This window comes from Chanodichthys erythropterus, chromosome 15 (genome assembly GCF_024489055.1).
Source record: "Chanodichthys erythropterus isolate Z2021 chromosome 15, ASM2448905v1, whole genome shotgun sequence".
Lineage (NCBI taxonomy): Eukaryota > Metazoa > Chordata > Actinopteri > Cypriniformes > Xenocyprididae > Chanodichthys > Chanodichthys erythropterus.
The window spans coordinates 16240821-16263177 of record NC_090235.1 but is presented as its reverse complement, the minus strand read 5'-3'; the positions used below and the strand labels follow the sequence as shown (position 1 = coordinate 16263177).

General features: G+C 37.8%; 1 protein-coding gene across 1 annotated transcript in view; it reads right to left on the bottom strand.

Moving 5' to 3' along the window:
- Window positions 1-5304: 5304 nt before the first annotated feature.
- Window positions 5305-22357, bottom strand: part of LOC137001982 (uncharacterized) — a 33453-nt gene continuing 16400 nt past the window's right edge. The window contains exons 6-11 of the mRNA XM_067361378.1: window positions 8245-8524; window positions 7942-8078; window positions 7818-7856; window positions 7018-7297; window positions 6700-6836; window positions 5305-5491 (exon numbers count right to left, since the gene is read on the bottom strand). Of these exons, the coding sequence (XP_067217479.1) occupies window positions 5487-5491; window positions 6700-6836; window positions 7018-7297; window positions 7818-7856; window positions 7942-8078; window positions 8245-8524 (878 nt within the window). The 3' untranslated portion in view covers window positions 5305-5486. The remainder of the gene's footprint in view (window positions 5492-6699; window positions 6837-7017; window positions 7298-7817; window positions 7857-7941; window positions 8079-8244; window positions 8525-22357) is intronic.

Here is a 22357-nt window from a genome sequence, read left to right as displayed (position 1 = left end):
TTGTATTGTTACGTGCACTGTTTTGTTTCTCTGGCTTTGTGTTTTGTGGACTGGATATTCTGGATTTTGACCCTTGCCTGCCTTTGGATTAATGTTTCTGGATTCCTCAATAAATACTTATGCTGCAACTGGATCTCAACATCTTGTTCTTGTGTGCCCGTGACAGAATAAACCACCACCAAGGGATCCAGCAGCATGAGTGTTCGGATTCGTCCTCCAGCCTCCATTGAAGAGCGAATGGCTCTGTTTCGGGCAGTATTGGCTCTGCGACAGGAGGGAGCAGAGGTAGGAGGTTTTGCCCAGTTTTTCTGGAAAATGGCAAGAGGACTGCGTTATAATGATGCAGCGCAAAAGGAGATATTCAATGGATGCCTTGATGACCCTCTTCCTCAGTGTGAGTTGGAGGGGCTCCGGACCCTGGATTTTTGGGGTTTCGTTTTCTACCTTGAAGATCGGGGTCGGAGGACCTCACCTGATCTACCAACCGGTGAGTCCGATCCAGCCTGTGAGTTCGCTCCAGAGTCCACCGAGGAGATGGGCACAGGTACATCGTCTATCTCACGTAAAAGGAGGAAGAGGAGGAGAAAGGCTCCAGCCAGCGAGTCGGCTCCAGCCAGCGAGTCGGCTCCAGCCAGCGAGTCGGCTCCAGCCAGCGAGTCGGCTCCAGCCAGCGAGTCGGCTCCAGCCAGCGAGTCGGCTCCAGCCAGCGAGTCGGCTCCAGCCAGCGAGTCGGCTCCAGCCAGCGAGTCCGCTCCAGCCAGCGAGTCCGCTGCAGAGCCCGCTCCAGCCAGTGAGTCCGCTCCAGTTAGTGACTCCACTCCAGAGCCCGTTCCAGTCAGTGAGTCCGCTCCCGCCAGTGAGTCCGCTCCCGCCAGTGAGTCCGCTCCCGCCAGTGAGTCCGCTCCCGCCAGTGAGTCCGCTCCCGCCAGTGAGTCCGCTCCCGCCAGTGAGTCCGCTCCCGCCAGTGAGTCCGCTCCCGCCAGTGAGTTCGCTCCAGAGTCCACCGAGGAGATGGGCACAGGTACATCGTCTATCTCACGTAAAAGGAGGAAGAGGAGGAGAAAGGCTCCAGCCAGTGAGTCCGCTCCAGCCAGTGAGTCCGCTCCAGCCAGAGAGCTCGCTCCAGCCAGTGAGTCCGCTCCAGCCAGTGAGTCCACTCCAGAGCCCGCCCCAGCCAGTGAGTCCGCTCCAGAGCACGCTGCCGTCCCAGAGCAGCCCCAGCCCGAGCACGCTGCCGTCCCAGAGCAGCCCCAGCCCGAGCACGGTGCCGTCCCAGAGCAGCCCCAGCCCGAGCACGCTGCCGTCCCAGAGCAGCCCCAGCCCGAGCACGCTGCCGTCCCAGAGCAGCCCCAGCCCGAGCACGGTGCCGTCCCAGAGCAGCCCCAGCCCGAGCACGCTGCCGTCCCAGAGCAGCCCCAGCCCGAGCACGCTGCCGTCCCAGAGCAGCCCCAGCCCGAGCACGCTGCCGTCCCAGAGCAGCCCCAGCCCGAGCACGCTGCCGTCCCAGAGCAGCCCCAGCCCGAGCACGCTGCCGTCCCAGAGCAGCCCCAGCCCGAGCACGCTGCCGTCCCAGAGCAGCCCCAGCCCGAGCACGCTGCCGTCCCAGAGCAGCCCCAGCCCGAGCACGCTGCCGTCCCAGAGCAGCCCCAGCCCGAGCACGCTGCCGTCCCAGAGCAGCCCCAGCCCGAGCACGCTGCCGTCCCAGAGCAGCCCCAGCCCGAGCACGCTGCCGTCCCAGAGCAGCCCCAGCCCGAGCACGCTGCCGTCCCAGAGCAGCCCCAGCCCGAGCACGCTGCCGTCCCAGAGCAGCCCCAGCCCGAGCACGCTGCCGTCCCTGAGTCCTCCGCTCTCCCTGATACGGCCACGGAGACCGTCACCGAGCTGTCCGCTCTCTCTGATACGGCCACGGAGGCCGTCACCGAGCTGTCCGCTCTCTCTGATACGGCCACGGAGGCCGTCACCGAGCTGTCCGCTCTCCCTGATATGGCCATGAAGCACCCTTGGCCTACTGCCCTGCCGCCGTCCAAGCCTTCTGCCCTGCCGTCACCGCCCAGATCTTCTGTCCTGCCGCCATCATCCAAGCCTTCTGCCCTGCCGCCGCCGCCCAGGCTTTCTGCCCTGCCGCCACTGCCCAGGCCGTCTGAACCGTTGGAACCAGCCTGGTCAGTTCCTCCAGCGCCGCCTTGGCAACCAGCCAGGACTCCAGACCCCGGGGAACCCGCCTGGTCAGTTCTTCCAGCGCCGCCCTGGCATTCAGCCAGGACCCCGACTCTCTTGAGCCCCCCGTGGTTTGTTCCTCCGGCTCCCCCCTGGCCTTCGGTTGGGGGTTCTGGTCCTGGCCCACCATCCCTCCCCCTGATCCTCCACCTGTCCACCTCCCTCCTGGGTTTTTTTTTTTTTTTTTGGACTGGTGGAGCGTCTGGTAGCCGCTCCTTTGAGGGGGGGTAATGTCACGATCACCAGTGAGAGTGCCCTATCAGCCACTAGAGGGCACTCCATCCCGGACTCTCATTTCCACCCATTGCATTCACTACATTACCCATAACGCACTCCCCGGACTCATTATCACCATTTCATTGCACCCAGCTGTTTTGTGTTTCATCATTAGTGTCTGTCTATTTATACTCAGTTGTTTCTGTCCTTGGTTGTGGTTTATTGTATTGTTACGTGCACCGTTTTGTTTCTCCGGCTTTGTGTTTTGTGGACTGGATATTCTGGATTTTGACCCTTGCCTGCCTTTGGATTAACGTTTCTGGATTCCTCAATAAATACTTATGCTGCAACTGGATCTCAACATCTTGTTCTTGTGTGCCCGTGACACGTTAAAAGATATCTGTATATATTGTTTTTGATATTGATATTGATATTTACCTGTTTCAATGTTATGTTATTTGCTTGCTTTTAAGTTAAGGCCATATATGCTTGAATTATAATAATGATAATAATTTGTATTTATATATTGCCTTTCCAACACCCGAGGTCATTTTACAAAGGTAGGTTTAAGGAACAATGAATGCTTGAATGATAGTGACTGCCATACTTCCTTTGATTGTTATAAGATAAGATGACTAAGCAACAGTTGTGAAAGTTAGTTTCTTGAGTTTGATACTTTTGTAACTGACCACAACGATTGCTGTCATGCATGCTCAGCTCCCAAACAAACCACACACAAATCATGTGTCTCTCGCCCTTGATGTAGTGAGGGCAAGATGATTTAATGCCTGTTTGCTCTCCATTGTGTCTTTTCCTTTGGAACTTGAACACACAACACTAAATAAGACAGACAATTCACACAGAGCGCTTGCTAAAACACAGAAGCTACACTCTAAAAATTGCTGGGTTAAAAACAACCCATTGAAAATGGGTTGAAAATGGATAAACCCAGTGTGACGAGCAGGGCGGGCGAGAGCGTGAGGCCGGTGACGCAAGTGATGAGCATCACCTGTGTGGCCCGCCGGCCTTGAGTCTCTCACGGAGGAGCTCCGGAGGCATAAAAGGAGGAGCGACGACAGTGAAGGACGAGAGAGGACCAGGCCTGGACTTTATTTTATGTTTTTTGTGTGGCCGGCAGACGTCTGCGAGGGTCTGCCAGCATTACTTTCCTTTTGTTCTTTGTTTATTTTATCAAAGATTATTGTTTGAACGTTCGCCGGTTCCCGCCTCCTTCTTCCCACATCTACGAACCGTGTTAGGCCGGGTTCACACCGCAAGCGGCAGCAGAGCAGAAGCAGCGCGTATTTTTTAGGCGTCCATGTTAACAGATGAGAGCGTTCACACCGCACGCAGAGGCTGCGCGGAGCAGGAGCAGAGCAGAAGCAGAAGTGCCGCGATCGTTTCGGCGCTGGGTCTATTTTTGCTGCTCTGCTAACGCTCAATTAAAGTGAAAGTACACCTTTGATGGACAAAATAAAAGTGATTTCACACAAAAAGTACTCAAAATGCACAGAATAAGCATATCTAGTGTGTTTTAACAAGAACTGAAGTATGTCAGGAGAGAAAATTAATATTAAAAAAATATTTATAGAAGATTTACTCATTTAAACGTGTTTTTAATTATTCAGTTTGGGTTAAAGTATGGTTTATTATAGAAAACTAAACTAAACTAGCCAGAAAATATGATATATAAACATTATTTTAGTTATTACACAGACAGCCATATAGGCTCTTGCATACCCAAATCAAACCCGAGTTTGCTGTCTTTTTCGCCGAGTTTGCAGTCTTGTAAACATGTTCATGCGTCGGATGATGTAAAACACAAAGCTTACCTCATTCGTGTGCAGCAATTGATGACAGGAGGCTTTTATTTATTTATTTTTATTTAGGCTTTATGTTTATTTGTGAGTGTTGTACACCTTGCATGTTAACAAACTTTCAAGACTATCAAGTTTAACAATGACCAATTATAAAAACACATTTATAGCTGTCTTTGTAAAGAAATGCTCACTTTATATGCAGCTTCGAGCAGCTGCTGTGATGCTGTACAAACGCTTCCAGTGTGAACACTCGCGCGTCTCTGCAGCTGCAGTTCACGCTCACGCGCTGCTTGTGAACCCGGCGTTACACCCAGATTTTGGGTTGTTTAAACTCAACTATTGTTTAATATTGCTTGAACCCAAAGTATGTTGGAAATTAACATTTATTAATATGTTTAATAAATGAACATACGTTAATAGGTTTAATGAATAATAATTAAACATTAATTAAATTGCTTATTAATAAATGTCCACCTTTTGATTATTATTGATGCCTCTAGTAATTGTGTGTCTGATTTTTAATTTCTTTTTAATTTCCGCCGAGTTATGACAATTATTTTTCTGGATTTTCTATCTTTCTCCAGGTAATTTAGAGAGATTTCTGGGTTATTTTGGCCTGGATCTCCTCTGAGGCTATTGCTCCTATTTTCATTACTATTCTTTCTGATATTTCTGTTATGGTTATTATTACTCTTGTGCAGGTTTTATTTTATTTATTTTTTTTACTCTTTATAACAGAAAATTAAAAGTTAATATTGGTTGAATTGGTGGTTGTGTTGTTAATCCTGGGACAGAAGGTTTGACATCCTCTTTCTATCCATGTTTCTTTTTTCCCTTTCTCTTTTATGAAAAATGCAATTTTTCTTTACTTTGCTTCCAGCTCCTCAACTCTAGATGGGTAGTTCTGTAACACTACACCTCCTCCTCATTGTGAATATCTAAATGAGCCTTTTTGATCCAGAAACATGAAATACAACATGCAATGCTGAAGTCATTTATTCATGTAGAAAGCAAAGATAGACAAAGACGGGTAAAAGATAGATACATTTTAAGAACCATTTCATTCCTTTACTGAATGTGCACTGAAACTTATCTTTTATCTGAAGAATAAAAGGTGCACAGATAAAATGAAAACAATGAAAAAAGTTCAATATTAGTATTGCTCAGAAAACAGTAGTTTGGTATTTTGCTTATAGGATCAGTGAACTGTGGTGTAACATCATCTCATTCCACTTAATCTGGCAATGAAAACAGAACAAACAATCATTAAGGGAATGTACACATAGTATAAATAGTACACTCTTAGCCCGGATTTTATATTTACTTAAAAATATAATTACAATATACTTAAAATATTTAAGTTTGGTTGCATTACTTATAAAATATAAGTAAATTCTACTAATTTGTGGGTGTATTTGAATGTGTTAATAAATGTAAGTTAAATGCACTTAAATTATGAAGTTTTTCTCCTGACCACGCCTCCTTCACACTGGTTTGCGGCAGGTAATGACGCCATTTTGTCGTGGTGTGTGTGAATTCAAGGAGCTGTTGATGAGCAGTTGGAACATTTGTTTTGGCTGTTCTACAGACATTTTTTCCTAACATTTACCTTTTTATAGTTTTTCACTAGGAGAAAATCACAATTTTTAAGTCACCATCATCGAGGGACAGGGTTTGTTTTAGTTGAGCTCTTGACCCTTAACTTTTTAATATTAGATTTTGTTTGGGCAGTTTTAACTGCAATAAAACCAACCAGACAAGCAAAGTTAAAAGATGATCAGGTGGTGTTGGTTATGTTTTCACATAATCATTATTTGATCTGAATCACTGAACTCATTTAGAGTCCAATCTCTGAGTTAGATTTACATTATTGATTACAGCAGCACTGTGATTCTACAGCAGAAGATCAACAATACAATTTTTTTAAAGTTGTCCTTATCACACACAAAAAAAATATATATATATTTTAGGCACATACAGACATCAAGAATCAGCCTGTGAATCTCAACGACGGTGACAAGCAACATGTTCTGATAAACAGATCAACTCTGAACATTAGAAAACAAGCTACTAAAAAGTCACAGAAAAATAGCAAAATTTAAATAGTGAGAATAAAGAAAATTACTAAGACAATTCAGCTCATAATTTATTCATGCAGCAATGCATGATGGGAGGCATGGATGAATTTTGATTGGTGGCAAGTTAACTTGCTTAGTACATTGAACTTAAATATACTTGTTGTAATAACTACAAAGTAATTAATATCACAAAACATTTTAAGTTAAATGAACTCGAATTATTAAGTTCACATTACTTAATCATTACTTAATTTTTTTAGGGCAACCAGTTTCCTCAAATTTTTTAAGTAAATTCAACTTATCCGGGCTAACAGTGTACATATAGTACAAATGTCTACACATCATGTCTCCCTCCTTTTATCACTCACCTGCAAACACCTCAACCTCACACAGTGTGAGATATTCATTGCGGCCAGGTATGAAAATGTTGACAAATCGCCCCTTAATAGGCTTAAAAGCAAATGTTCTTGTCTCTCCAAGTGGGATGGACGCAACAGTTACAGCCCTGTGAAGAAACACAGTAACAGAGACATAGAGAGATGTATAAAAACGGCATGAAGCATTGAATTAAATGTACTTCTGTCAAAGTAAAGTTTGTATTAAAGGGATTTTATTCAAAGTAATTTTATCTTATTTACTCGTTTTCTTACCATTTGTGTAAGTATTAAGAGAGAAACAATACTTACAGCTCATTATTGTTGCCATTATTTTCCAAGCTGTTGCCGACACGGATCTGAGCACCATTTATTCTCTCTACAAAACCATCTCCACGATTAGTGATGCTAACCCTGGTTACCTCATAGACTTCCAATAAGTCAACTCTCCACCAGGGGTCCTTGTCCCCATTAGTCGCACTGCATGACCCAAGATTGAAAATTGAATTCTTGTTGCCATCAATAGCATTCTTAGCAACGGTTAATTGATATGTGGTAGACTGGACAGCTCTGGCACCAATAGCAAGATTCCCTGTTTAACACAAAATAATAAACAATATTTTTATTATTCTTTTCTTTTGTATTTTAATGTGTTAAAGTATAATTACAAGATAATGGGCAAAATAATGCTAAGCTATGTAATCCAAATGATTATTACATGGCTCTCTGGAATACTTGATTCTGATTGGTCAGTCTTGACATTCTGAGGTCTGATATTTCCAGATAATGACCGTCATCAATAGTAATGCTGTGTCTTTCTCTGATGTTTCTTGTATCACACCACAGACTCACTCTCTGTCGTCTCTGTTTTAGTTATTGATTGTATTGAATTATTTTTAGTATTAAGAGTACTGTAGTGTTTGTCTAGTTGCCCGAATGATTGTTAATAAATGTTTTTGTACACTGTAATGGATTCTAAGATAATAAACAAGTAAGAATTTAAAGCATTTTAAACTCAAATCAATATGTTCATCTAATTATTTATTTGGTTATTTATTATTTATTATATTATATTTCTAACAACAACATTCAAAGTAATGAAAAACACTTACTTTGGGTTAGAAAACAAGTGTACGAAGGTGTGTAGTTGTCTGTTAATAAAATAATAACAGTTATAAACACATTAATAAGTACATAAATACTATCACATAGTCTGCTTCTCTCTCTGACCCTCACCTGCAAACACCTCAACTTCACACAGTGTGAGATATTCATTGCGTCCAGGTATAAAAATGTTGACATATCGCCCTGTAATAGGCTGAAACTCAAATGTTTTTGTCTCTCCAGGTGGGATGGACTCAACAGTCACAGCCCTGTGAAGACACACAGTAACAGAGAAATAGAGAGGTGCGTATCAAAACGGCATGAAGCATATTAAATATACTTCTGTCAAAGGCAAGGACTTATTCAAAGTAATTTTATCTTATTTACTCATTTTCAAACCATTTGTGTAAGTATTAAGAGAGAAACAATACTTACAGCTCATTATTGTTGCCATTATTTTCCAAGCAGCTGCCGATACGGATCTGAGCACCATTTATTCTCTCTGGACAACAATCTCCACGATTAGTGATGCTAACTCTGGTTATCTTGTAGACTTCCAGCAAGTCAACTCTCCACCAGGGGTCCCTGTCTGCATTAGTCGCACTGCATGATTGTCGACTGAAAACTGAATTCCTGTTGCCATCCACAGCATTTTGAGCTCCTGATTGAGGGTATGTGGTAGACTGGACAGCTATGGCTCCAAAAGCAAGATTCCCTGTTTCTTCATAAATAAATAAATAAATAACAAGCTTTAAATTACCATGTTTCAGCCTATAATTTTAATAAATTAATCTGATTGATATGTAATGATACACAATGGTTACAGATTTTTAAATCCAGGCATTTTTACTTGTATTATTCTAAACATACCTTTAGTATCAGCGATGCATAGCCCAGTAAAAAGTGTTAGAAACACAATCACACGTATGGCCATCCTGATATAAGACACAACAACACATCACCTCATCTCAGCATATGAAGGAATAATTTTCAATTTATCATCTGCATTTAAACAAAGAAACACATATATCGCTATTGTAAAGATAGAAGAACCCCATGACTTAGAGTAAAGTATGTGTAACGTGACTAACCTGCCTCCGTTCTTTGTATTTTAAATGCCTTTGTGTCAGGGGTGGCTGTGTTTACACAACATCATTGTCAACTAAAAACGGAAAACTTATGCGTTTGGTGGCCTGAAAATGCACACTTTTGAAAATGGGTTTCAAAGTGCAAGTTTCTGAAAACGATACCGTTGTCATCTCTGTGTAAGCTGCAAAAGTGGGAATCTGTGTAAATGGTGAAGTCATGCACATTTGTATGATGTGGTTTAGTCTATCCACCTTATTTGTCAATGCAGATTTAAGGTATCTCTGTGAATGTGTGAGACTTCCAATTTAGGAAAATAATGAGAAGAATATCAAAGTGCAGTAAACTATAAAAATAAGGTGGATAGGAATGCACGTTTGGAGCGAGTGTTCTGTATATGAACAAATATACGCATGTAGTATGAATGTAAAACTTTCTTTTACAAAGTGACACCGCCAACTAATTGTCTTGTCAAAAGGATTCTTGCTGATTGTTCTTTGGTCATTATTGAACTGCAGAGAGTGCAAAAAGACACTTCTAGACTACTATATACCATATCTTTACAACTTGAATTGTCCAATTTAAAAGTTTAGTTTTATTAGTAAAACCTCATTTGCATATCATGCTCTCAAAGAAACACCACTAACAGCTTCTTCACTAAAAAGGCCTTCTTTATGTCAGAACAGTTGCGATTAATTAAGTGACTGGTATAGTCATTTTTACTATTAATAATACAAGTCGTATTAAATTACAAATTTATTCAATATTCCGTTTAGTGATATAGAATAACTGAGTATATTCAGTCCATTCGATAGACTGAACAATTGCCACCTAATGAAACACACTGTGCAATAAGTAACTGTGATGTTTTTAATGTAATTTAAACTAGCTGCTCTTAATGATCAACAAACTCACTTGATTTATTAGAGGTAGAGAGTGCATAAACATTCAACTCACCTGGAATACGTATCAATGTATCAACCTCACAGAAGACCTTCACAGTTCAGCAGTTATCTGCTTTTAAACAAAATATTTATATATATTTTTATATAATAAATAAATGTAATTAATAGTATTTTTTTTATAAACAACTGTTATATGTATTATTTATCCAATCATTTATTCACATAAAGAATATTATGCCATCAAAACATTTCAAACAAAAAATGTGCTATTAAACATAGATATGAATATTAATACACACCAGCAGTCTGTGAAGAGGGTCTAGTCGAATAATATTGGGCTCAGAAATGATGCTCTATTTATTGTTGAATTAAGTCCCTCCCAACCAAATAAGCCTTATCTGATATAAAAAAACAACATTAAATGGATCTATTACATTTTTGTAAGCCGATATCGTGACAGCCCTAGTTTGAACCTTATTTTGGGGTTTGATTATTCCAACATGCAAAGCGACAATTAACCACGTGATTGGACAGAAACTAAGGCTTTGTTTTGTCATCGATCAGGTAACTATGTGAGACCAATACACTCCCTGATACGGGGCTTGGAGACTGTGCTGTGTGCTTGATATGCGCCTCGAAGCTTCAGTGTTATTCATGACATCATTATAATGTGATTTGTGAAGAGTGCAGCCTGCAATCCAGGGGAGAGGCCAGAAATGTTCAAGCTATGACAAACACAATAAAATGGCTTTTCCTATTTTCTATCAAGTAACACTGAGAAAATGTTTGTACTTGCCTTTAAATGTCCTCCTATGTATGCTATACCACTGGTAGAGATTCTTCTTTAAGAAGTTTACTTTAATTTTACACTTCTGTGATTTGTTTTCTCCATTAAATAGAAACACTTCATATATTTGGCCAAAGTTAACTTTATTTCAGGAAACACACATAAAAACACTTTTTTTGCACAATGATGAATTGCATTAAGTAATTATTACAAAAAAAAAAAAAAACTTTATTGTCATATATATATATATATATATATATATATATATATATATATATATATATATATATATATATATATATATATATATATTGTGTTGGTTTTATTGGTTTTATTTACAGTGTTTTATTGTGCTACAGTTTCATTAAAATTTTTAAAAAGTAAAATTGAAACGCTTTTCCTGATACACAAAACATGATTAATATGTTGTTTTGTAGTTAGAAAGGTTGTGTGCTCAGTGTAAACAGTATTCATTGTCACGTGTGCGGTTAGGTACTTTTTGGTTGTGCTTACTTTCATTAAAGAAGGAAGAACTATGTAGCGCTCAGTAAATATAACGACAGCGGCTATTTGCACTAAGTGCAAAAAACAATAGATTCTATTTACATTAAGTGGAATAGCGATAGATGCAATCTGAGATTATACAGTCTTTACACTGAAGTGAAACTAGCATATTTTCTTAGTGATAGATGCTATTTACACAGTTTAAATATCAATAGATTCTATTTACAATAAGACTGAATCCGAAATTGCATACTTCCCTCCTAGTAGGTGGAAAACAGTGTGTGTCAAAAGTATGTCTGAATTCACAGTACTCATAAAAAGAATAGGCAAAAAGTACCCGGATAATCTATGTCTTTTGGCAAGATTCTGAAGTGCGCATACGATGGAAACTGTACTATCCCATGAGGCCAAGGAGAGGATTTATGATTTAGAGTGCCAAGCTGTGTCCGAAACCACCCCCTATCCACTATATAGTGCACTATATCGGGTGTCTGAGTGTTCTGAGTGAACGATTTCATTCCCTACTTTCGTTCACTACTTTATACCCACACTCCTCTCTGATTTCGAGTGTACATCCAATCTGCCTATGTGTGGATCAGATACCCTCAGATTTCATCAAATATATCTTAATTTGTGTTCAGAAGACAAACAGTGGTCTTACAGGTTCGGGACAATATGAGGGTGAGTACTTAATGACAGAAATTTCATTTTTTGGGGTGAACTAACACTTTAAGAGGCGTTGAGAAAGCAAAATTTGTCAGCTTCCTTTATCTCAACCAGTTTCAGCCAGAGATGACATTCCTGGACCACCAAGGTGGACATCACCTGGCAAAAGGCCTGCATGGTAACTTTTGTCACCCTAAGGGTGAGGTCAGTAGGTGTACGCAGTTCTGCAACTACCCTCTTGCAGCTCCTTTAGTGCTTTGGCCTGATGGACTTGCAGGAGGGCCATAGCATGCAGGGTGGAGGCAACCTGTCCATCAGCACTGTCAGCCTTGGTGGAAAGGATGGCTGAGAACTTACAGGCCTTGGATGGGAGGCAGTGGTGGCACTTTGCGAGCAGTAATGCACTGCAATTGCACGCTCTACCTGAGGAATCTACACATAACCACCACTGAGAGTAGTGATTTTAGTATTTTAGTATATACTATCACTGAGAGTAGTGATAGTATTTTTCCTGTTTATCTCTGTGAAGGTGCTTTGAAACAATCTGTACTGTAAAAAGCACTTTACACATAAAGGTGACTTGACATAGTTATTGGATTGTAATCAGGTATCAGAAAATTTCAGATAAAAAAAGACATGCACTTAATTCACTGCTGTTCTCTTCCAGAAATATGGAAGATTTTCTTTCATTTATTTGAGTTTATTCTTCATTTCTATTTAATGGGCACTTTCACTCATCTGTATGTTAGAAGTGGGAATAAAAATAAAAGAAGTGGGAAAAGATTAATTTAATTATTACATTTGCACATTTTGCTGATGATTTTATATTAATTCATTCATGTTAGACATTTCATCAGTATATTTGTTCCTTGTGAACAGAAGTTGCTTGTGCAGAAATTTCTCATCATGTGTTCAAATACTTAATGTGTGCTCTTATGATCAGGATGTAAACAATGATCTTCTGTAGTTGAGTGAATTTAAATTGTATTTGGTTTTGTTTGCATTATGCCATGTGTTTTGCAGGAATAGAATTATAGAGATCTGAGTTGTCAAACTACCTAGATGCAATAATTATTTAATAATTTAATGATTTTAAATCATAATGCAGTAACTACAGTTTTATTTATATTAAAATAAATAACGTTGACCTGCACTTTTTATCACTTTCTGTGTTTTTAATACTACAGAGACAAACTTACAATTTTATAAAATATTTGTCACAACAAGACACTTAAAACACTCCAAATACTTTTGCTGCTTGTTCAATTTACTTATTTGAAATGAGTTGCATCGTTTGATTTCATTGCACTCAACTCACTTAAAACTGTAAATGAAAGTTAACGTTTTGTGCTTTTGAGTTGGGATAACATGAATCATTTTTATTGACATGGATTTCCCAGCATGCTCTGCATCAGGATTGGATTGAAAAGCTAAACTCAAAAAATCCTCCATTACATTCATGCTTGTCAGTATATGATGATCTTATGCAAAGTAACTGACAATCTCTATACAAAACACTTTATTAGTGTGAAGTTCTTACAACATTTACAAGTTAACAGGACTTAAGATGAATTCAGATACAGTTCAGTTCCATTTACTGATCAATGTAATAATTGTTATGCTAACATTTAGATTTTAAAATAATAATATCATTATTTATGTTCCTATATCACAACACTTTTTCTGGCATACAAGGGAAAATTATTCAAATGTTCATGTCAGTATGAAAAGGATGTGTGCTCAAAGTAAACAGTCTTTCATTTGTGCAGTTTAATGTACTTTATTGTTGGGTTTACTTTAAATGAGGAAGAACAAAGTAAACATGGGCACAATGTACACAATTTACATTATCAAAAATTAAAGACCGCTTCAATAATGGCAGACATAAATGATTTTTAAAAAGCTGTTTCAAGCATCATAATTGGGTTTATTATTAGTATTATTATTATTATTATAACAACTTATTGCCTTTAAGGGTATTGGTTCTGTAAAATTTTCTGTCACTGCTTATAGGTTTGGGATTTTTTTTTTTTTTTTTTGCCAGAAGCATACTTCACTGAATCCTACAAAGTGTCCTTTTTTTGGTTTTATTATTATTATTACACTTAACAAAAATTATAAACACAACACTTTTGTATTTGCCCCCATTTTTCATGAGCTGAACTCAAAGATCTAAGATTTTTTCTATTTACACAAAAGGCCGGTTGGATGTACTGCCAAATTCTCTGAAACACCTTTGGAGACGACTTATGGTAGAGAAATGAACATCCAATTCACGGGCAACAGCTCTGGTGGACATTCCTGCAGTCAGCATGCCAATTAAAAGCTCCCTCAAAGCTTGTGACATCTGTGGCATTGTGCTGTGTGATAAAACTGCATATTTTATTTATTCCTGTGCAATAATCATGCTGTCTAATCAGCATCTTGATATGCCACACCTGTGAGGTGGATGGATTATCTTGGCAAAGGAGAAGTGCTTACTAACATAGATTTAGACAGATTTGTGAACAATATTTGAGAGAAATAGGCCTTTTGTGTACATAGAAAAAGTATTAGATCTTTGAGTTCACCTCATGAAAAATGGGGGCAAAAACAAAAGTATTGCGTTTATAATTTTGTTCAGTGTATAAAAAAATCTAAAAATCAAAACAAAACATACACTTAAAATAGTTTTAATACATTTTAAATTGAATCAATTAAAATGGATTACCTTTGTCATTTCTGCACATAGTCTCTTCTGTGGGTCTCTCTTTACTTCCTCACTTCAAATAACTTTAAATATTTTCATTTTCTGACGTGGCCTGCCTGAAATAACACTATACTTGATTTTCACTGTCACTACTAGTCAGATGCATTTACAGTATGCTTAAGATGCAAGCTCTATTAAAAGAAAACCATTTTCTGGATTCTCTGCCATTTTTTTTTTTTTTTTTTTTTTTTTTTGCATTGCATTGCATTGCATTGCATTGCTTCAATAATAATCAGCATTCAACTAAAGACTTTGGCTAAATAATTTGAAAAACGAGCATTTTATAATTATGGGCATATTAGTATTTCATGTTCTTGTAAAGTGGAACACATACATTGTTTTCTATCCATGACTGAAACTTTATATAGGTTTGTTGCCACTTAATTTACTGTCAGGAATATAGAAAAACACTGTAATATCAAATATATATATATAATCAAATAATTTATAAAACAAACAATTTCTTTAACTTCTTAGCTGTTAGCACCCTTTTTTTTATTGCTTTTTTTTCTATCACATATTTTATTAATCATTATAAATTAAGTCTCATTAGAAGGTTTACACCCTCAGTATTTATCCTGTGAAAACTAGTTTGAAATCAGACATTATTTTATAATGAAAACTTAAGTTCCTTTTAGTAGGAGTTGTCATGTTTCATATTACAAAATTTACTTCAATATTTTATAATCAAAACTCTCTCTAAACAAAATCTCATGGGAACTTCAATATTTGTGTAATCAACTTCTACTACAGTTTGGTTAGACATGTGGGTTTGATTTTTATAGCATTTTTTTAGATAAATTTTGTAAATTATATATTTTGAATTAAATACATGTTTAGTAGACTACAGTACTTTTGCTTTACAGTAAATTTAAGTGTCTTAAGATGTAGCTTAAGATCAGTGCAACTTTTGTCACTGCAGCACATTTGTGTCTGAGAGAGTTTGTGGAGGTGGTCCACAGGTAGAAACTCGACACTGAGGTTTTGGACTTACATCATTTAGTTCTGTCACTCTGTTCCCTCAGGTCCCGTCTACGGTGCGGGCGGTGGGCATTGACAGGGTTCTGGCTCTGAGACAGCGAACACAGATGCTGTGGGAGGCGTACTTCTCCTCCGTGAATAAGATTGTACTCACCACACTGGAGGTGAGAGCTGGGTTATCTTAGATGTGTATACAGCGGTGCGTCTGACAGAGAGGAAGGTCTGACAGGGGAAATTAAACCAGCACAGGATGCCATACATCATTAGCACATACTTAGTCCCCTGCCCTCAGGTTAACTGGCAAATGAAATGTGAATTTGGCACAAAAGTATGGCTTAACGTTGCCCCCTGCTGGCCGACAGCTGGAAGAGATCATTCTGAAAATTATGTGATTGCATATTTAATGCTGCTGTTTTGATTTGCTGTTTCACAGACAGGGTTTAGATTAAGCCAGAATTATGCATTAGTTCAATTAGGGCATTTAAGTAGCTTATATAAACGTACCCTAGAAAAAAACATTACTGCTTTGCTTCTTGAGACAAAAGTATACACATGTATATCAGTGCAAGTTTATTTCGGTTAAAAAAAAGAAAAGCTCAAACATGCATTTTAGTCTAGGATCACCTTAAGCTTTGTCTGTGAAACTGGGGGTTAGTCCAATGTCCTTAGGTTAACTGATGAATGAAATGTGAATTTTGCACAAAAATATGGCTTAACTTCGCCCCCTGCTGGCAAACAGGTGAAAGTAAAATCATTGTAATTACTGACTGTTCAAAAGGCATGAAGTTAAATAGGTAACACTTTGTTTTAAGGGTCCAGAATAATGCATTAGTTAAGCATTAATTAATGATTAACTTTACATTGTAAGGGTCAGAATTATTCTTTAGTTAAGCATAAATAAACTAGTAATTAATGATTTACTTGTTCACAATTATGCATTAGTTAAGAATGGACACAATAGTAGATAATGATTAATTTAACATATATAAAAGCATATTAGCAATTACTTACAATTTATTAAATATTTGACAGACATTTACGCTATAAATAAACAAATATAACCTAGTAATTAATGATTAACTGAATGTACAGTAAATGTCTTTTAGTCATTATCTACAACTTAATAAACCGTGTATATTATTTTTGTGTAGTGATGTAATTATATTTCTGTGCCATTCTATTAAGTTAACTGAACAATAAACTAGTAACTATGCTTAATTATTGATGGTTTTGCAGTTATAAATTGCTAAAATAGTGTAATAAAGACAATTTGACCCCCAAAGTGAAATGTATATCCACATTAATTATGGCACTTATTGAATGATATTCAACTTTATTGAGCAGAATAAGCCAATAATTAAGGCTAAACTGCCACTAATACAGTACTAATAAAGGCAATTTGACCCCCTATTCTAAAGTGAAAGGTAAATCCTCATCAATTATGGCACTTATTGAGTGATATTCAACTTTATTAAGGAGAATAAGCCAATAATTAAGGCGAAACTGCCACTAATACAGTAAAGATAATTTGATCCCTTTATAGGTTCTTATTTACACTATTTGTTTTGAATTATTCTGCAGCGTGATCGCACAAGAATGTATTTTTACACAAAGTGTGGTTCTACAACACATATTTAATTACATTTTCATACACTGAAACTACAATATTGACAGCACTAAAAAATATTAACGTTACATGTAAAAACAGTTTGCTGTTAGTGACTTTCACTGCAAATTACGTTAAACAAAACTACTTTAAAACCTTAAAATGAATAACATTTCTGTAATCATCTAACCATTATTTATCATGTAATACTTATTTTGTTCTCCGTGGGACACAAAAGGCGTTTTCTCAGACACAGGACTAGAAATTACACCAAAACGCAACATAAAATCACAAAAGACGTCAATTTAATCCGCTTGAATCCATATCTTTATAATCCATACGACATTCAGATGCTCGCTGAAGTAGTTAGCTACAGAGGAGGACATCTGTCAGTCACATTGATTCACATCTGGCTACAGACTGATCGTGATCGATGTGGGACCATATCCTATGAGCACAGTAAGTCATCTCATCAAATTGCTGGGGAATATTTGTGTCCAGGCAGCTGGTAGGTTAGTTTGTCCAGAGTACTTTTACGTGAACTTGCCTGGCTAGTAGTGATGGGCATTTTTCCAAAATATTGTATTCGAATATTTGGGCTAGTAAAAAGACGAATATTCATGTATTTAAAGCTGCAGTCCGCAACTTTTTTTGTGTTAAAATGTACAAAAATCATATAATGAGAATATACAACATGAATCCATTTTCCAAACCGTGTTTCTGTCTTATCCTGAATCATTACCCAGCCAGCAATGAAACGTGGGGCCCAGATGGGTTAACTACGGGTTCCATGGGTACTGTGTGGGCATGGGCTTTGGCTGGGTGAAATCAGCGGGTCCCATGTAGGTTTTGTAGTACGAGTCCCACATAGGAAGCCCATATGAGCTGATTACATGGGCCCCATAAGGGACAGGCATGGGCCAAGTGGGCATGGGTTTGAACTGGGAATGCACATATGGGTCCTGCATAGAATTTTTATGGGCCAAGTGGGCATGGGTTTGAACTGGGAACACATATATGGGTCTTGAATGGCATATTTATGGGTCAAGTGGGCATGGGTTTGAACTGGGAATGCACATATGGGTCCTGCATAGAATTTTTATGGGCCAAGTGGGTATGGGTTTGAACTGGGAACACATATATGGGTCTTGAATGGCATATTTATGGGTCAAGTGGGCATGGGTTTGAACTGGGAATGCACATATGGGTCCTGCATAGAATTTTTATGGGTCAAGTGGGCATGGGTTTGAACTGGGAAAACATATATGGGTCTTGCATGATATATTTATGGGCCAAGTTGGCATGGGTTTGAACTGGGAAAACATTTATGGGTCTTGCATGATATATTTATGGGCCAAGTGGACATGGGTTTGATCTGGGAACACATATATGGGTCTTGAATGGCATATTTATGGGTCAAGTGGGCATGGGTTTGAACTGGGAATGCACATATGGGTCCTGCATAGAATTTTTATGGGTCAAGTGGGCATGGGTTTGAACTGGGAAAACATATATGGGTCTTGCATGATATATTTATGGGCCAAGTTGGCATGGGTTTGAACTGGGAACACATATATGGGTCTTATATATATTTATACAACAGTTCTGTCTGGTTCTCGAATCTGATTGGCTGATAGCCATGCGATATTTCAGCGATATCAGCACTCCTCCTACCTTTTCACCGTTTGTATCACTCCACTTGAAGTGACCGTCATGGCGGCCGACCAAATCAACCGCAAGCTTTACAAATACTACTTGTTGTACCATAAACTGCAGTTTTAATAGTTTTTAGGCGATAATGTAGTTGTTTAGACCTGAAATATGTGACTCATATTTAATAACAGCGCCTATTTTACAACTTGTTTTGACGTTTTCGGAGATGTGAGCTCCAGGGCGTCAGCGACCGTTCAGTGCTTCTGTAACTGCCGAGAACAGCTTAGTCTCGGCCAGTGACTCGCTGGCTCTTATAGTGGTTAAACATGAGACAATTTGAGTACATAGAACAGGCAATCTTTGGTCTTTATTAATCTATTATTTGTTCCAGAGCAAGTCGAATTGTGCTATGTTAAATTTGATAATAAACGGCGTTATGTTACATCATTATATATAGGCTAGCATATTGGCTTCAACTAGACGGGACATATCAGACGAAGACTCTTCTCCGCTCTTCAAATAGGTAAAACATTAAACTTTATAAACATTTTTAGTATAGAAAATAGTATAGTTTTTTTAGTAAAGAAAACGCTTTACAATTTTTTTTTTCTAACATCAGATCTTTATTTACCTTTGCATTGCACAGAGATGTCCAAACTGCGTGCACACTTCATTCACGAGGGGATGCGGATTAATGTAATGAAGTTTGATTGACAGTTTGAGGATCCAATGGAGTTAAGAGGTTTTGTCACAAGCTCTTTAAAATCCTTTTCATTCCTTAAATATTTGTAAAACCCACATACAAGTGTAAATGTTTTTTGTTTTGTTGTTTTTTGTAAATAACTAGTGCTTTGTTTGACTGAACTGTACAATTGTGCTTATTTGTTGTTCAATAAATATTATTTTATATAAATATGTCCATTAGTAAGTAATATGGATTGAGTGAAAGTTACATTAATACGCCATTAGATGGCAGCAACACTTTACAGGAGGAATGAGTCAGTGAAGCACAAGAGACTTTTAAATTGAAAGGAACTTTTGCAAGTTGTTTTTAGTGCTGTAGTGTTATACAAAGATCGCTTTCCTCAGAGGACATTCAAACTGACTTTTATAATGGATATAATATTATGGACATCGACTTGAAGAATGAATGTAATGCAATACACTGTGTGCAGAATTATTAGGCAAGTTGATTTTCTGATCATATTTTTTTTCCAAGCACATTTTACCAATTCCAATCCACATCAATCTTAATAACTACTATTAATATTGTTTTTAATCATTTATAAGTGATACATAATTGTTCATGAAGGCTGGAAATGAAAAATGCCCTATATTCAGGTGTGCAGAATTATTAGGCAGGTTTTCTTTTACAGATAAAATGAGCCAAAAAAGAGATTTAACTCAGACTGAAAAGTCAAAAATTATTAAATACTCATGAGAAGGACGCAATACTAATGTAATACTAGAAATTGCAAAGTTAAAGCATGACCATTGGACAGTGAAATGCTCATTGGGTCAGCGGGGTCATACAAAAACAGCTGGAGAAGCAAAGACACATGTTAACTGCAAAAGAATTAAGAATTAAGGTGAAGAATTAAGTGTGAAACCATCACGAACCCTTTAGTCTCCAGCGCCACCATTTCCCAGAACTGAAACCTACCTGGAGTCTCCAGGAGTGTGAGGTGTCAGGATCTCAGAGACTTAGGTTAGGTGAAGAATCCTAAAAAATGACCTGCTCTTGATGATGCTGAATAAGTCTACTCCATGATCAGAAGGAATTCATGATTAAATTACTTACTTTTTCAGACTTCAAATGTCACTGTTCTTCCATGGCTGACATGTGCTCCCTTGCTGGTCTTCATTTCCATGGTTACGGCATAAACAAGTCTTACCCTCAAAAAAATCCTTGTTGTAATCATAGACTGTCGCGGTAATGACAGTATTGTTGTGGACAATACTAAATTGTTAAAAATATTCACAAATTGCACAGATTTGAACCCAATTTATGCATCAAGTGCCTTTTTAAGTTACTGTTTAAACATATATTGTGATTTTTTAATGAACTGATAACATTTTATCACATTTTCAGAGCAGACAAGTTTTAAAGTCTGGGTTGGGGACAAGGCTTGAGTAGCCAAATATTAGTGATGAAAACATTTTTAAACATGGAAATCATACTGATTTTAGTGTATAACATTTTTTGGTGGTGCAATAAATATTATTTGAAATAACTAAACTATTTATTTTATAATATATTATTTTTAACATGAATGTATAATCTGGGGACATAAAAGTTCCCCTAATTGAAGAATCACCCATATATATTTGTTTCAACCTTCATATACTTAAAATATATATAAAAATGTATTTCAGGGGCAGGAAAAATATATTTATATATGAAAATATATTTCAGGGCGCAAGAAAATACATTTCCAATCTTACAGTCGACAATGCAAATGTGCGTGGAAGAAAGCCTTGCGAACAAAACTATCCATTATGTTTGAAGAATTTTGAAAAACATGAATTTCCACATATTTTCCACATTGACACTTTGTTCACATATCTTCCCAAAAAATACCTGTGTAATAGTGATCATGGCACCTCACAAATGTGTGTTTTAGTCTATTACTTATTAATTAATTCATTTATTTATTAATTTAATTGTAATTTATTGTCAGTGTAATATAGCGTTTAGATCTACATCAAATACGAATAAATAGATTAGTAAAATCGCTAGCTGTACGATGTTAACTGTGACGTAATTTGAATGGGAAACCACTAGCAGCGCTCACAGACTTTTGGAGTAATGCGCATGCGCGTCATTTTGAACTGTAACGGTCATCAGTCAACCGGGAGTTTTCGGAGTAAAAGGTAAGAGCTAACGTTATAGCTTTATTTTTAGTCGTCATTTTTCACATATGTAATGTTCATTGCTACTTTGAATGTATAATGTTTTATTGTCAAGGTTTTTTTTTTACTTTAATTGTAAAATTAATGCCCCGTTTGTTTATTTGCTCACATGAGACGCATTTGATATTTTCAGATTTCCGTTTTACAGTTAGTTGTTGTTAATTTGGACACTAGTGAAAACTAACGTTACACACAAAAAATGTTTAATATTTTTTTTTAAATTTCAGCTGTAGATTGTTTGGGAGACGGTACTGCCTGCTGTTGTCGATCTATGATGCTCCTGTCACTGATAGTGGTCTGTAACGTAAGTCTTTTTTTTTTTTTTTGGCTAAATTTAATGTTTTACTAAACTTGTTAAGTAGGCACACGTTATTTTCTCGTTATTAAAGTTCAGGCATATGCTGGTTTGGCATTAATGGCATTTCATACGCTCAATTTTTCTACTATTATTATTATCATTATTAATATAGCCTTACTATAATATAATTTTTATTCACTTTCTGCTGAATGACAAGCTGTTTTCGATTATCCAGTTGAGCCAGTGATTCAGTAAGTTGCTTGTAACAGAAGATGCTTATTTGTCACGACTTACAGGTTTAAATGTGTCATTCATTACTGAAAAAATCTGCTTTTTATTTTCAGTAGCAGAAGCAGAGACGGTTTGTGCAACAGCAACAAGGTAAGAATGATGAGACACT